At 35.1% G+C, this 16,464-nt stretch overlaps 1 protein-coding gene across 2 annotated transcripts in view; it reads left to right on the forward strand.

Moving 5' to 3' along the window:
• LOC131044027 (DEAD-box ATP-dependent RNA helicase 3, chloroplastic) overlaps positions 1–5,090 on the forward strand; it is a 45,082-nt gene extending 39,992 nt beyond the window's left edge. For both annotated transcript variants that reach the window (XM_057977291.2, XM_057977292.2), the window contains 2 exons: positions 3,556–3,878; positions 4,662–5,090. In XM_057977291.2, coding sequence (XP_057833274.2) covers positions 3,556–3,878; positions 4,662–4,731 — 393 coding nt within the window. In that variant the 3' untranslated portion in view covers positions 4,732–5,090. The remainder of the gene's footprint in view (positions 1–3,555; positions 3,879–4,661) is intronic.
• The last annotated feature ends 11,374 nt before the right edge of the window (positions 5,091–16,464 follow it).

Consider the following 16,464-nt stretch of genomic DNA (forward strand, 5'->3'; position numbering starts at 1 on the left):
GCAAGAAGACATAGTGGTGTGGTCATTGTTTTCATCTTTCCTCAATAATTGTGTGTACCTATGATTCCCTTACGGGCTTAAATGAATCTTCTACAAGCTTGACCTCTTTTACCAACAAGGTTCTACACACATTCTCATGACCCAGATCTTTGTATCCATTTGGAGCCTTGTTAATTTTTTTTCACCATCTCTGTCTAGCATGGTGAGCAAACAACATTAAAAGCTAACCCATTTGCATAAATGCATCTTGCTATGTGCTAATTGGCAATGTCTTGAGTCTCATTTTAAAATGCAATTTCTAAAGGTCCTACTGATCTTTTGTTTTTAGTGGGTTCTTCACTTTTAGGAGTGGGCTTTCTAGGGCAAGCTTTGATGCATTGCTCAAGTATTTCAAATAAATGGGCTTTCACTTGACTATATGAATTTGAATATCTTACATCACATCCCTGGAAAATCCAAATATAAAATCTCACCACTTGGAACCAGTTGTATCATATCAACATACTTCTAGAGGGAACTCAGATCTGTTTTGAATTTAGGTTGTGCTATGGAGCTGGAACTAGCTGTTACTATGAATCCTACTGCGAGAAATTTTATAAACAATACATTCAAAATTAATAACGGACAATAGATATATACAACCTATCTCTTTTGATACATTCATAGAAGAATGAAAAAAACTTAGAAAAAAAAAGGCAAAGAGTCTGTTCCATGTTTGTTAAAAAGAAATGGAGGAAAAAGAAAAAAACTTACCTTTTAAAATATCCTTCTATGATCTTCTTGCCAGCAAACAGACACTTATTGATATGTAGGAACTACAATGCAATTGTTATAAAACTTTTAAAGATCAATAGTCAACTCCCTTTGTTGATATAACAAGCAAAAATGAATGTTCAACCTCGTGGAATGATATTTGTTTTAAGCAATAGAAATGAGCTTAAATTGAACTTGTTTTGGTGTTTGATATGTTTTACAAGCGACTTTTAGGGTTAATAATCAGTTCTAGGGTGCCCAAGTCAAAGTCAAATTAAAAAATAAAAATAAAAAATAGTAAAGTGCAGCAGGTATCACCGGGTTTGCATGGGTTCCCTCAAGTTCATCCCAGGTTCACTTGGGTTCGTCCCATCCAAACCGAGTGGCATTTGAGAGGATCCTGTTTAAATCCACAACCAGATTGGACCGGATCCTAGATCTGGCCTGTATGAAGGTGGATCTTGCAACACGGTCATTTCTCATTAAAATTTTTGTAACATTTATGCATTTATTTTGATAATGAGCAGGAATATCTTTTGGAAAGTTTCATTTTTTTCATTTCCTTTTTATGATAATGTTATGAGAAGTTCTAGGAAATATTCTTCCTATACTGTCAGTCTTATCTGGATCTTGACAAGCATATGTTTGGTGCTTTTTACGTCAGACGCTTTTCAAAATTTTTGTAGACAAACACACTAACAAAGAAACTCAAACAGATAAAATTAATATGCCTTTATGCACAAATGCTTGTAAAGAAAGGGTAATTAAGCATATGGAGACATATGTTTGCAATCTCACTTGCATGCACAAGCATTTCAAGAGAGATTTTTTTTGATCAAGGGTAAAACAGGTTTTGAAGGGACCTGAAACCCTATATACAAAATACTGCCATAAGGATACACACAGCCAACCGGCAGCCTACCAACAGCAAAAAAACAAAAATACACATGCAGAAACTACACCAGACCAGATCAAAGACAAAACAAGGAACAAACAGCCAGGGCTTTAATGAAGACCTTTCATACCTTTCAGATCCTCTGCAACCTCAGCCTCAAGTTGATCCAGGTTCTGAGCCAGATTTTGCATATGCTTCAAGTCAGTATTAGCCTGCTCCACGAATTTTTTAAGGTTTCCCCAAGTATGAAAACAAGGACCCTTATCATCCATCACCTGCTTACCTTTATCAGTATTCTCAAGATCAATAAAGAAGACTTAGAAGCCTGAAGCTTCTGGCACTTATCCACCAAAAACTTGATACTATCAGCACTGCTATGTATGATCCTGTAATTCATGTTAACAAGGTTGATGAGATTATCATTAATCTTCTTCATCTTCACCTTGAGCTCACCAATGCGACCTTCATAATCAGACTTAAAAATATTAACATCCTTCACCACATTCTTCAGGATTGCCAGCACTTTCTTCTCATATTCCTCCGAACTGGACTTATCATCACCTTTTTCAAGGTCAGCAATTTCGCTCTTCAGCGAGTGGATGTTAATGTTCACCTGATTGATTTCTAAGAACAGCCATTTGGACATTCTGAATTGAATTTCAAGATACAGATTTATGTGTGCAATGGTCGACAGATATTTAGCGTTTTCAGCGCTTCAGTTTATTTTCAGTTTTATATAGCAGATTTCCTTTGATATTACAGAGTTTCATGAGTTTGCCTTGGCAATTGTGCATGTTCATTTTGCAGATTTGACAGAGATTTACTGTGTTTTGATCCAAGAAACTTTTGAATTTCAGTTTCTTTCATGTGCATTTATCATTGCTTTTCATATAATCACAGGTTTTAGGTTGTGTAAAAGAGATAATTGTCAATATGGTTGTGAAACTTTATTTCCTTTCAAGTTTATGATTTTCTTAGCCTTCCTGGGAAATGTTTATGTGGTTGAAGAGTATAATTATTTTGTGTGGGGGAAGTTTTGTCATATTTTTGTGAGTTTTAGGCTATTATCATTATAATTTTGGTGTATCACCTCCTAGTTTAGTTGCAGTTTTTTCAGTATTTTCAGATTATCTCACTCTTTTCCACATCAGTAATTTAATTTTTAGAAGGTAAGCCGGCCCATAACCCGGAGATTCACCTTCAACTTGAGCAACCCACAGGCTCGAAGGTGTTTCCAAGTTTCATAGGATTGCTTGGTTTCACACTTAGCATCACGGGTGCAATCCTTCGTGACAACAGTTTTTTAGATATACCCTTCCCAGTGGTGTTGTTTGTATGCCTATTGTTAAAAGCATCGAGAAGTGGCCACTTGAGTAGTACATTAGATATTATTGGAATTGATATTTTTGCTTTACTGCACTGTATTATCATCTTTTATTTCACTATCTAATGACATGGAAGTAAGGGCTTCTGGAAAATACTGTGTGATACATAAATCACAGTTTTTGCCAGAAACTCTTACAATCTAATGTGCCGTAAAAATGTTATTACATTTCCTAATGGTATGTTATTTCTCTAATTATAATAGGTAGAGATACAGCTGACATTTTTTGCAATGGGATTTTGTAAGTTTGAAACTTTGATTAGAAGCATAATTTTTGACGAATTCCTCTATATCTTACTCATCCTAAGCAAAGCAATAATTAGGAAGGGACAAGTTTGTATTCATTATTCACTGTTTGCTAGCTATGTATGATGATTAAAATATTGGACAAATAATAGGCAATGGTAGATGGAATATTCTCAGATATGTTTGTATTCATGTACTGTTTACTGCCAATTTCTTGGATGACGAGGCTCTGTGACATTTTATAATGTTTATTTGTTCTCTGTGATTTGTTTTGTAGTTGCCTTCGCTGATAGATGATGAACCTCCAAGTGACCGATATGGCAGATACTCAGGCAGGGGTTCAAGCAGTCGAGGTTATAGAGGTGGGAGAGAGAGAGATGGGAGAGTCAGAAATGATAGCAGGAATTCTAATAGCTGGGGAAAGAGAAGTTATGAAACTGAAGATTGGTCTGGAGATCGGAGATCTCAACCTAAGAGAAGTTATGAAGCTGATGATTGGTCTGGAGATAGGAGATCTCAACGACGCTCTGCTGATGACAGTGTATGGCCCAGAATAGGTCGAAACCCAAGCAGAGGATTCCCAATGGGAGATGGTAACAGGTGTGCTCTTTTTCATGTTAGATTATGCTCACTTGTAATTTGAGTGGATGGTTATATGTTTCATTAGAATCCTCAAGCACCTCCTTGTACATATTTCTCTTCAAGATCGATATTGGAGTTTAGAAAAATAAAATATGGATCTCTTTTTTGAAAGAACTCACATCTATGTTGATTTTGGCAGACGTACTCTTATAATATGCATATTTCTCTTGAAGATCAATATTATAGTTGGAAAAGTAAAATGTGAATCTCAATTTTAGAAGAACTTATTGCTATGAATCTTAATTTTAAAAGAACTTAAATCTGTGTTGATATCAGCTGACTTAATATTATAATATGCATATTTCTCTTAAAGATCGATATTAGAGTTGGAAAAGTGAAATATGAATCTCAATTTTATAAGAACTTATGGCTATGTTGATTTCAGGCGACTCAATCTCATAATATGCAAACATAGAAAACTAATATCTATTAGATTTTATAATTTATATTCCATTTTCTTGAGAAATGTAGCAAATGTATTGTAACTGTGAATTTTCATGAGGTTATAACTTTGCTTGTATGTTTGCAGAATTCATAAAGGCTAATAGATAAATAAAGAAGCCAATAAGTTTTTTCTATGATGGATCTGATATCTGCTACATCTGTTTTATTATTATATATTGGCATTTTCAACCTTGTCCTTTTGCAAATACTAAATGCCAATTGCTTCGAGGATAGAAATTGGTTCTTTATGTACATGCTGCCACATTTATATTGATTTTGAATTGAATGACTTTGCAGGAGTTTTCGTGGGACCTGCTATGTTTGTGGTCAGGCTGGTCACAGAGCAGCGGATTGCCCATCCCAGTAGATGCATCTAGTGGCTCTATCGTGTCGTCTTCGACTTGTAAACTTTTCACCGGTTCTCTAGATGCTTATGCCTCAAGCATTGCTATATCATATTTTCAATGGAGCTGTCGATGATTTAACTGTAAAGTGTACAGGTTTTGACAAAACCTGGATTTTGCTCTACTGAAAGCAATATGGGTGATAGTCTACCATCAATGTATGATTTGAAGTGAGTAATGATAGGCCATTATGTTAGAAGAGGCCTTAAATTATAGTGCAAATTGAGAATATTGATCAAGAACTAGCTAGAAAAAAGAATGTGGAATGAACAACAGCTAATTTCAATGTAAGGCTGAATTCACAGTCAACAATATTTTGTCAGCAGGATTTTTCGACCGTGGCATTCTAATTATATTTCCAATAGTGGAGTGATCCAATTGCTAACATTCAATTTCATTTTTTAAATTTTAAAAGTTACTGATTTTTTTATTATTTTTTATAATTTGGATTTTGAAGCAGAAAGCTTGAAATACTTTCTTAGATGGCTTAAAAATTCACTTGTCTTGTCTTCAGGTTGTCCCAATTAACTTGGGACACATTCATTCTGATAAATTACTCTGGCCAATCATATCAATATGTTTTTAATCCTCCATTATTTGCTGCATATTTTCTCTTGACAAAATTGTTGAAGTCTTGACAAATGCGCAGTCATTTTCACTTATATCTTATTTGCATGAATTACATACCATATTTACTGCTTAAACTAAGAATCCTTCAACAGTAAGGATGCTTATCTTCTGATCAGCCAGTAAACCATACATCTCAGTTTGGAACGTATTAAACTTTCTGAAAAGAGTAGTAGTAGTTAGAACATGAATATTAAGGAGTTTTCAAGGACCTAGAGTGACCAGCTTTGAATCTCAGCTTTTCACATCCGAGTGACGATTTAATGTACAGTTAACGTATTTACATTGGCTGGTAGCTGAAATCGTGTGATTCCTTTGCCTTTTTACATGTGAAGGAAGATGTAACTCTATCTTTTGACGAGCATACTTCTAAAATCTTCTCAATAAAACCTGGGTAAAGTCAATTGACCTTCCTAATTAATATTTTTCTTTCTGTATATCCCTTATTTAAATTATGTGTTCTGTAATACTAATCCTTTTGAAGCGTTTGTACCCTTGTGAAAAGCTCTATTGCTTGCTGCTTGTCTCTTTCAAGGCTACTTTAGGTGATGCAAATACAAGACCAGTATTTCAGAAAATATAAGTAAGATATCTCTCACGTTTCTTACGCTTACTGCCAAACTCTTTGATATGTAACCCTTCAATTATCGCAACATTCCTTGGTGCGAGCACATTTTCCGTTAATAGTCTGTGCTTGTTTGATAAACCATATAATGTTTGATATCAACGTGATATAAATAAAATAACAAAATAACAGTAGTAGCAAATGGCCGCCCTCCCGTCCGTTGCCATCCGCACTCCCGTCTGTTGCAGGTTTAATCTCCTCACCTTCTGTCGTTGTGCCCTTGGCTTGCATAGGAGATCCATGTACTCAAGCTCCGTTGGTTGATTCTTTGATGTGGGATCCTTATGCTAGTCATGTTCGTGGCTCTGCTACTCATGCACTTGCAACAATGCCTGGGGTCAACTCGTCCCTTGTCCCTGGTGTCGTGGAGGTCTATTTTGCCCCCCTTCTGGTCACCAGTTCTGCTATTGAATGACGTAGCTTTGCTCAGACGGTTGGGGTTTTGGTGCCAATCACCCTTTGAGAGAGGAATCTCATCTACTTCATTGTGCCAAATCATTTCTTGTAATAGTTTGCTGAGAGGGTGTTGTGCCAAATCATTTCCTGTATCAATGTCGGGGTCTGGTGTGTAGATTCTTCAATCTTTGGTTTTCTCTTCTTGATCTTCACAAACGGGTGCCAGTTTCTTGGAGGCCTCTTGTGGCGGGGTAAGATTGAGCTCTTTCCCATGTCAAAGGTTTATTGCCTTCTTTGGCTCTTCCGATGTTGGGTCAGTAGTGAGTTTGGAGGGAGCACTCCCTCTTCATTAAGCCTTGGTCAACCTTCTTTAATCCTCTTGTTTTGAGTTAGGTTTTTGAACCTCCCTCTAGTTTTGGAAAGTTTAATGATAGGCAACTCTATTGGGTGCTTCATGAAATTTGACAATTCCACTTCCCACTTACTACATGGGGTAGTCTACTTTTGCTAGCATCTTCATGGATATTGACATTTTTGGGCCTCGATATTTTGTGATTTGGGTGGTTGGGTAGGCCTTGGACTCAACCTCTTGACCTCCTATTTGGATGTCATGAATGCTTCTCCTGGCAATGATTGTCCTTCTTGCATCGTAAGGACTTTGCTAAATGCTAGAAGGATGCCAAAGATAACTTAAATATTCATATTCTTGATTTTTTGTCGGATGACTTCACCTAGAATGATGATGAATCTCTTGCTTTTGGTGTGGCTCCAACGTGTCCCTCAATCCCTTTTTGCAGATCCTCTTCCATTGACCTCACAATCGATTTGCTCTTGGCTTTGGACCAGCTCCAAACTACTCGTGGTGGATGGGCCACCTTTCTTCTTGTTCTTTTACTCTCTTTATGCTTAGTAGGGGAATCCCCCCCTGCTCGTCGTTGTTTTGAGGATTTGGAGGCTAATGTCTTTTGAACTGTTGTAAGGAGGAAGAAAGATCCTCCCATAGCACTTTTCCAAATTCACGTTCGAGCGTTGGGCGAGATGCCAACTTGATCTAAGCCTAGTATTGTCTAATTAGATCTTTGGTGGTTCTAGCTCATTTGTTCACTTATTGTTGTTTCTTTGATGTATCTAGCCAACTTGGACTTGTTTTCCTCTATCTTATGATGACTTTGTATAGGACTCCCCCGCTTTCTTTATTATTTTTCTTTGTAAAATCAAAACAGTGATATCAAATAGATTTGAGAAGAGTTGAAATTAATTATTCATAATAATTCTAAAAAATAATAGTAATAGTAGCTTAAAAAGATAAGAAGAGAGTTCAATCAAAACTACACAAAGTACAATCACTTAAAACTACATAGAAAGGGACCAATGGTTGAACATGGACCATTATTGGAGTTTAAGTTGTACCCATTGTCCCTCACTTTAAATATTAAGAGTTAAAAAAATTAAAAAATATTAAAAATTTATACAGAGAAAAAATATATATAATAAATTATGTGATCTTTAAAAACTGATTATTCAGGTACCTTGTATGTACATGTAAATCTTTGTAATCGGTAGTGTATTTATTTTCTTTTCAATCAGACTCACATAACTATTAATGCCAAACATATGAAGCACTAAGCTCTTAGGGTGTAGATTGATTGGTAGGTTGTTGAAAGACACAAATATTGTTTGAGTTCTCAAATCTTGATAATATTTTGGTAAATTGGATCCCATAGATTGCTTGATGGCATTCATACTGTTGAAGCGGGTCTAGCCTCGTGCGAGAGTTGCAGTGGTGTTTTAGCTTCGTGTTCGTGCAATAGTAAATTCTACATTACTGATTCTCCCAACTATCCTACAAAATGACATGTTAAGCACCTAATTGTGGTGATCAAATACAAATAAAATACAAATAAAATCTTGAGAATGGAAAGTAATCGTCAATCCTTAATTTAGATATTAAATATGTACACGTTGCTTTAATTAAGCATTGTATGCTTTCAAAATACTTGCCAAACTATGTTTTAAAGCCAACAACTAGGAGTACCTCTCGTTAAAATCTCAATGGATGATCCGTTGAGGTATCTCGTTGCTAGAATATGCCCATATGGTTTGTGAAATCTCACGTCTGGGATTAGTTCGGATGATCAGGTCAATAAAATGTTCTACCTAGTTTCATTGCCCATTTCAAAAATTGCAGACTTGAGTCTATCAAGTAGTTATGTCATCTTTGGAGTATGGTTGCAATGACCTAGTTTTCTCGGTTGTGAAGGGTAAGTCCATACCTTGTTATGATTGTTTTTAATTTGTTGATGATTGCGCCACAAAATGGGTGGAGCCGCCTGAGATTCCATTTTTGGGTCACCTTGGAGGTAATTTGGGGAGGATTAAATGTATTGCTCTATTGATCAATAGAGTAAAGGAGCTTGAGATTTCATTGTTGAGTATTCTTGGAAGTAATTTGGGGAGGATTAAATGTATTGCTTTGTAGATCATGGTTGTTACCATTGTATTGAATTTTTTTTTATATTTGAATATTCAAATGTTTTTTCACTTATCAAATAGATTTTGGTTGACACTTACTATTTGGTCTAGTAAGCATGGAGGTCAAAGAAACTCAAATAATGAAGAAATTATAAGAGGTCAAGTCATGGACACGAGTGGCAAAAGAGTCAACAAAGACACAAAGAAATCTCATAAAGAAACAAATCAGATTGTAAATGTGGGCAGAAAAAGCCCTGGAAGATTAAGCGGCGAATATAATAATTAAAGGAATGAAAGAACATGGGGAGGAGAAATTACTAGTAGGCTAGTAAGAGATTTCTTATTACATGAATTTCAATTGGTAGGGCACATCCTCCAAGCAAACAAAATGAGAAGAATAGAAAGGGGAGAAATGAGTTGAAACACAGGAGTAACCTTGAAAATGTAGAAGTTAAGAATAAAACATTAAGAAACAAAAGGTCCCTCAAAGGCACATAGTTTTATATAGACAAATATTTAACCCCAACATAGTTCAAAGAAAGAAAGAAGGAATGTGAGAAAGTTATAGTAATAAGAAATGTTGGAAATGGCATGATGTCATTTAGGAGGAAAGCTTAGATTAACAACAACACAACTCATAATACATAGGAAGATCTCGCAAGATCATTTTATAGTGGTAAGTTGGAATTGTACAAACTACCCTTGGAGGAGGGGTCTTGGTTTAGAGCCAATAGTAGAGGACAAGGACACCATTGTTCTCTTTGAAACACGCGACCATGAGGGCTGCAAGGTGCCAAATTTTGAAGGTTATAAAAAGGTTTCATTTAGGAATTAGTTAAGGAAAAGTGGCAAGGAGTGATGGTATTTGTAAGAAAAACATGACAAAGAACCATATAAGTAGAAAAGTAAGGACTCGTAACCAATGCATATGGATGAGGATAACATATAAGGAATCTATTTAACTTGCAACATGCCTACTTTGTCTTGTATGGCTTTAAAACCTAAAAGAAAAATAATCTAGAAATGGAAGATCCATATGAAGCATTAAAAAGGGACATAACAAAGTATTGTGCCACAAGCAAGGCCATTCTTATAGGGGATTTTAATGCAAGAACAACAAATAACCAAGCACCATGGCATACGCCAAACCTATAATGGGTAAAATGTAGTGGACTATGTCATTTTCCACAATGTGTTATGCCAAAGATAATGAAGGTTGAACTAAGATGTTTCCCTATAGAAATGAAATCTGATTATCTTGATATTCATAAAGATTGGTATGCAAAAAGGTGACCAATATAGGGCTAGTCTTTAGTTAAGTAAAAAAGCAGGTTCCCAAGGAAAAACAGCTATAGGAAATAAGACAATAGTAGCTCCAACAAAAGCAAAAGACTAATAAATAATGATAACCTAATGATAATACTCCATAAAGTTCTTATGGCATGATAAATAACCAAAGCTAGAAGTATAAAAAATAGTTTTCCAACAAATATGTGCTATGATGATGAGTGTAAGGCAACAAAAAGAATGTTGAAATTTTGAAGAGAGATAAAAACAAAAAAGTGTATGAAAAACTTGTGAGAAGATCTAAAAAAGAATAGTGCATGAAAGTAAGGAGAAAGGAAGTAATTTCTCCAAGGAAGAGTAATCCTAGAAGTTTTTCGAAGGGGAAATGCAATAGGTTAGAGCAAAGGAAGATAATAATATCATAGATGTCCAAAGGCTAGATTATACCAAAATGTTGTATGAAAAGAAGACCAAAATAAAAACCCCACTGGAATATATTTTATGGGGTCATTCAAGATGTTTTCTCGAGAAATTAGACAAATAGTGTTATCATTCATCTCCTCAAAAGTGGAGACGTTGGTAACTTGGTAAACTATCTTACTGTAATCATTAATCCCTTTGGAAAACTATTTGGAAGTATAATAGAGAGTAGGAATAGTCTTTGGCCAAAGGATTATAGGTAGAAATGACACGCAAGTTTGAGGCCAAGACACTCTATAATTGACAACATCACTAGACATTTGATTGAGAAGGTTTAGGAGAACAAGGAGAGGAGGCCTTTTTTTTGTTGATTTTAAAAAGGTGTTTGACATGGTGCTTAGAAGAAAAATTTGAAATAGAATGGAAGAGCTAAGAATAGTAGAAAAATACAAGGTAGTAGTCCATAAGACTTATGATTATGTTCAAGCCAAAATCAAAACAAATGATGACCTATCAACATGTTCGAGAGCGATATTAGAGTCAAACAAGGGTGTTTGTTGTCCCCCACTTTTTTGTGGTATGCATAGACAAATTAGAGGAGTGAATAGACAAGTCAAGAAATGAGAGTGTTCACCTGACCACATTTGTGATAAAGTTGATGCTCTATGTAGATGACCTCATCCTAATGGAAAAATGACACATTATGTGCAAGAATACCTAAGAGCCCTATAACTATTTGGTTAGGAGGTGGGAATTCATGCAAATATTGACAAAACCAAGGTCATGATCTTTACTTTGAGAAGAAAAAATAAGCAAATAAATTTTGAGTTTTGCAAGTGGTAAATGAATACAATACTTGGGCCTTGATTTTCATGGTAACCTCAATTGGGACGCTTGCAAGACAAAAAATATACAAAGGGGATGGAAAGATTTGTACCACTTCAAAACCGATGTGAGCAATATAGTTATTGGGTTGTAAAACAAATAAGACATTATTTGGGCTTCTTGTTACACCAATGGTGTTGTATAGTTCCAGGGCTTGGGGTAGTAGATGCCAATCTTGAAATGGAGGCATATAGAAATAATACAAAGACATTTAATCAAAGCCACAATCCTATTCGAGACTATCTTAGCCGAGGCTAGAGCCATTCTATTTGAAGCAAAACAAATGATTCACCTTTTAGGATGATTAAAGATAATAAAGAATATGAAAGGAATTAACTAACCCAAAACATTAGTGGATGGATTTTACTTAAATAGAAGAAATAACACATGGATATAGAAAAATACCAAGTGGATGAATAAATGTGGAATTAACACACAAGGGTGTCCAAACACAAATGTGGAAATCAAGAAAGCATGTGAGAGAGAAAGTCAAAGTAGTCATGTGGATAAAACAACTCAAATAGAAAAAAGAATATTATGTTAAAAAATTCAATCCCACATGTAACTATGAGAAAAAAAAACATTATATAGGGGTAGATATGAAATGGTAATAACCCAACTAAGAACCAACTCACACCGTATTAGGTGTGAAACATAGAGGTGGAAAGCACCCTAGCAATGGGTTGACATGGTTTGTTGTCTTTGCACATCAAGATCAATGAAAATATAATAATATTACATCATGGAGTGTATGACATATGAGGACATACAAATCAATTACGCCAATACTATGAAGTATTATCTTGAAGGAACAAATATAAAAGACAATTTGTTACTTGATCAAAATTGATAGTGGACCTAACACTTAGTGCTCCCACATACCCTGACCTACCTCCTTACAAATAATTCCACCATCTTTGCAATTGTGTTGTTGGTGGGCACCACCCTACACAACCTAAACTCTGTTAGTGCCCTTGAGTGCACCCAACACCTACCCTTGATCCTATGGGGAATCAATACCCAGTATAAGGTTTTTTTTTTGGTTTTCTTATCAACATGACAAGATTGGGAAAATCACCATAACTTCTACCTTCGGTGTTGATTTTTTGTGAATGTGATATCATTGCAAAGCTAGTTCCAAGCATTATCTAGAGGTGTATTTTTTTGTTGTTTTGTTTTATAGCCTATTAAATTCATAAGTATATTTTTGTCTCTTGAGCTCATAACTTTTGGCTCCCTCCATTTTTTGTGTTTTTTGCAACATTGGAAATGTATTTCAATGATCTTTCCATTTATCCATGCAATTTTTCCTAGTCTTGTCCCATGTATAATTAATACAATTTTTTGTGTTTTTACACTTTGGTTGATTACTTGGTTATTTTGGCACTTGGAACCGTTTTGTTTGCTTGGGATGGATTCATTTGGGCTTCTTCATATGTATATATTGTTGAAAATATGGTTGTGTTGTCATTGATATCACAAGTGAAGAGGAGTTTGTGTTGTCTGTGATTGTGTGTAGTGGTGACAAAGCTGAAGAAGAATTTGCAGTTGTTTAGTTGTGTGGTCTAAAAATGAGTGTTTAGATGTTCTTATGTTGTCTGGAGGTGATATTGAGTGAGTATGAGGTGTTTCTGGAAGGTGACAATATTGGAAGTATAATATGTAGGAAAGAGTATTAAAAGTCCTTATGGAAGAATTCTCCACATTCCTTCAATTTTTGAAGATGATGGCTTGACGTTTTGGAATTAATGTCTATGTTATGTGGATGTTGCACTATCATTTTTTTAAGTTCTCAGTTACTCAAGTGTTGAAGTTAGTTACTGCATTTTGTTGACAATGAGGTTGTTTGTCTGGATTGGTTTGGAGAATGCTTCGCATTGCTCTACTATAATGATTGAAGTGTTGTGGATTGGAGGACATGTTCATATGGTTTGTGTAGTGTCGCGGTTCAAATTTCATGTGTTGGTTCTCTTGACAAGTGAAGTTATGTTGTTCAGTTGTTTAGTGTGGTCAATTGTGTTGGTCTCTGGCCGAATCAGTTGGTTTATCTTATTTGGATCATACTCTTTCGGTTTGATATACATTGGAGGTTGAGTTTAGAGTGTTGCTATGGATCTTATCATGGTGTGTGAAGATCTGCATTGAGTAATTTGTATTGGGCAATATTTTTGGGCTAACTGGTTAACATGCTTTATTGGTTTCCTACATGTTACGTTTGATGACGACGTTAGGGGTTGTGTTAGTGTGTGTGATTCGTGGGAATCAACTTTGGAGGACTTGTTGTGATGTATCTGGGTCCTCTTTATCTCTTTGGGTGGACCACATTTGGTATAGTTTCTCTTTATGGCTGACTTTGTGTAATTTATGCATACATTGTTTGTGGTCCACCTCGTTGACGGTTTCAATAAATAAGCTAGTATATAAAGATGTGTGGATGTGTGAATGGATGTATGGATTGATGTGTATTTTTTGTGAATGATATACAAGCACATGTAGAGTAGTAGAAGTGCAAACTTCAGTTTGTAGTGAACTTTGATGATCATATCCTTCAATATGATAGAGTTTTGAGACAATGAATGTGGGAGTTGTGTTTTACATGATATTGTTCACTTGACATATTGGTTTAACAATAGTTTCATGATCAGTAGATCTTGTTCCTTTCAATCCATCTTTTCCTTATGCCTACCAAAAGACAACGTGTCCTTTTGGTACCTTGTGTAGATCTATATCTTGCCCTGGAGTAGTGAGCTTCAATAATGCAAGTCCATTGTATGTTGACCTAAGGTTGTGTGTGTTAGTCTTGCAACTCCAAATCAGTAACAATGAGCTACCTTGGCCTTAAGCCTAAAACATTGTAATCAATTATTCATAATGTGAGTGTGATTCTCATCGTGGTTTTTCCTTGCTTAGGTTTTCCCACATAAATCTAGTGTTCTTTTATGTATTGTGTTTTGTGGTTTCATGTTTCATTATTGAAGAAACAAGATAATTGTGGTTTGAACTTTTAGGGCTTAAAGATAAATTGTTTTTAAGGTCTGGACTGATACACACCCCCCCTTCTCAGTTTTGGAGTGTGTTCAACATATATAATATTTTATCCTTTGTGGAGTCTTTCAACATATTTTATAAGCACTTTCACTTTTGTAGATGCACTGAGATAAAATGCCTCTCTTGTACATGCATTTTTGGAGATTTTATACAAATTTTGTGTTGTATTTTGTACTCCCATTGTATTATAAAGTTCCATTTGGAGGAGGTCGGGGTGGGGGGAGGGGGGGTTGTGTAGCTCCTTTGTTATTTTCCAATCACACCTTTTTCAAGTAAGTGTCCCTCCATGATAAACAATGGATCTCTATGATTTTCCTGTTATGCACGTGTACCTTATTTGTGCACATCCTTTTTTTTGTTTTTGGTACTCTCTTGTGCACTTTTATATTTTGTTTCTTCTCCTTCATGCACTACATGGTGACACACAATTTCAATGGACTTGTCTTAGTTAGCATTATGAGTGGTTATTAAACTATTTATGTGATTATTAAACTATTTGTGCTAACGCTTCCTTGGTTTCACTTTGGAGTGAGATATGAGATACTCTTACATCACTATGTTGTGAAGACAACCTTTCATCATTCAAAACAATAACAATGGAGCAATTGATTGGTAGCTTGAATGTAATTGTTTTTAACACATTTTGACATTCACATTCAAAACAGTCGCATTCAAACCACCAACCAATTCTTGTCCATTATCAATGTCAAAATGCGTTCAAAATGGAAGCAGCTATTTTCCAGACAAAAAAACAATTCTTATCTATTGTGTGTATATATACACATACAATGGACAATATATATATATATATATATATATATATAAAAACACACACAATGCACAGGAATTGATTTTTTGTGTGGAGAATAGCTAGAGCAGGCAATGGAAGGAATCCCTTACCGAGTGGAGTTCATGCAAAATGAGAAACAATAGGGAATTAAGTCGCCGACATTTGCGGCGAGTGGAATACACTAGGGATTTCAACGAACCTGTTGGTGCCATTTTGGAAAAAAACACATGGAGTTTGGAGTGGTTGTAACAGTGAAAAGGAAATAGGGTTTTTTTGCAACCTTGTGAAGGAGAAAACAATTGTTGTTGCAACCACATGTGTGTGTGTGTATACACACACACATACATATATACATATACATATACATATGCATATACATATATATGTATACATGTATATATATGTGTATATATACATATATATAATAATATAATATATATACATATACATATATATATACACACACAGATATATCTATACATATATATGTATATACATATATATGTATATACATATACACACACACATATATATACACACACATATGTATACATGTATACACATATATGTATATCACACACACACACACACACATACATATGTGTATACATATATATGTATATGTATATATACATATATATGTATATGTATGTATACACATATATGTATCTATATACATATATGTGTATACATACATCTATATATATATATATCTGTGTGTGTGTGTGTGTATATATATGTGTGTGTGTGTGTATATATATATATATGTATGTATATATATATATGTGTGTGTGTGTGTGTGTGTGTGTGTGTGTGTGTGTGTACATACACATAAATACATACATACATATACATACACATACATACATACATATTGTCGTGCGTGTGAAGTAGGGTACCTGCAGCTGCAACACAAACACTCAATAGATCATTACAAGCATGGTTAGCAAATTGAAATCAAATGAAAGATAAAACATGACAAAGCGACCTATCGCCTCCAAAGAAATGGGAGTATGAATTTTCTCTCAGAGCTAGACGAGCAACCCCAGTGACTTGACTACACCTAGATGGAGGATTTAAAAGGATATGATATGCAAGCTAGACAAGTGTATGATTGTGCTAGATTGATCCAAGAAGCTAATTAAG

Source organism: Cryptomeria japonica, chromosome 3 (genome assembly GCF_030272615.1).
Source record: "Cryptomeria japonica chromosome 3, Sugi_1.0, whole genome shotgun sequence".
Lineage (NCBI taxonomy): Eukaryota > Viridiplantae > Streptophyta > Pinopsida > Cupressales > Cupressaceae > Cryptomeria > Cryptomeria japonica.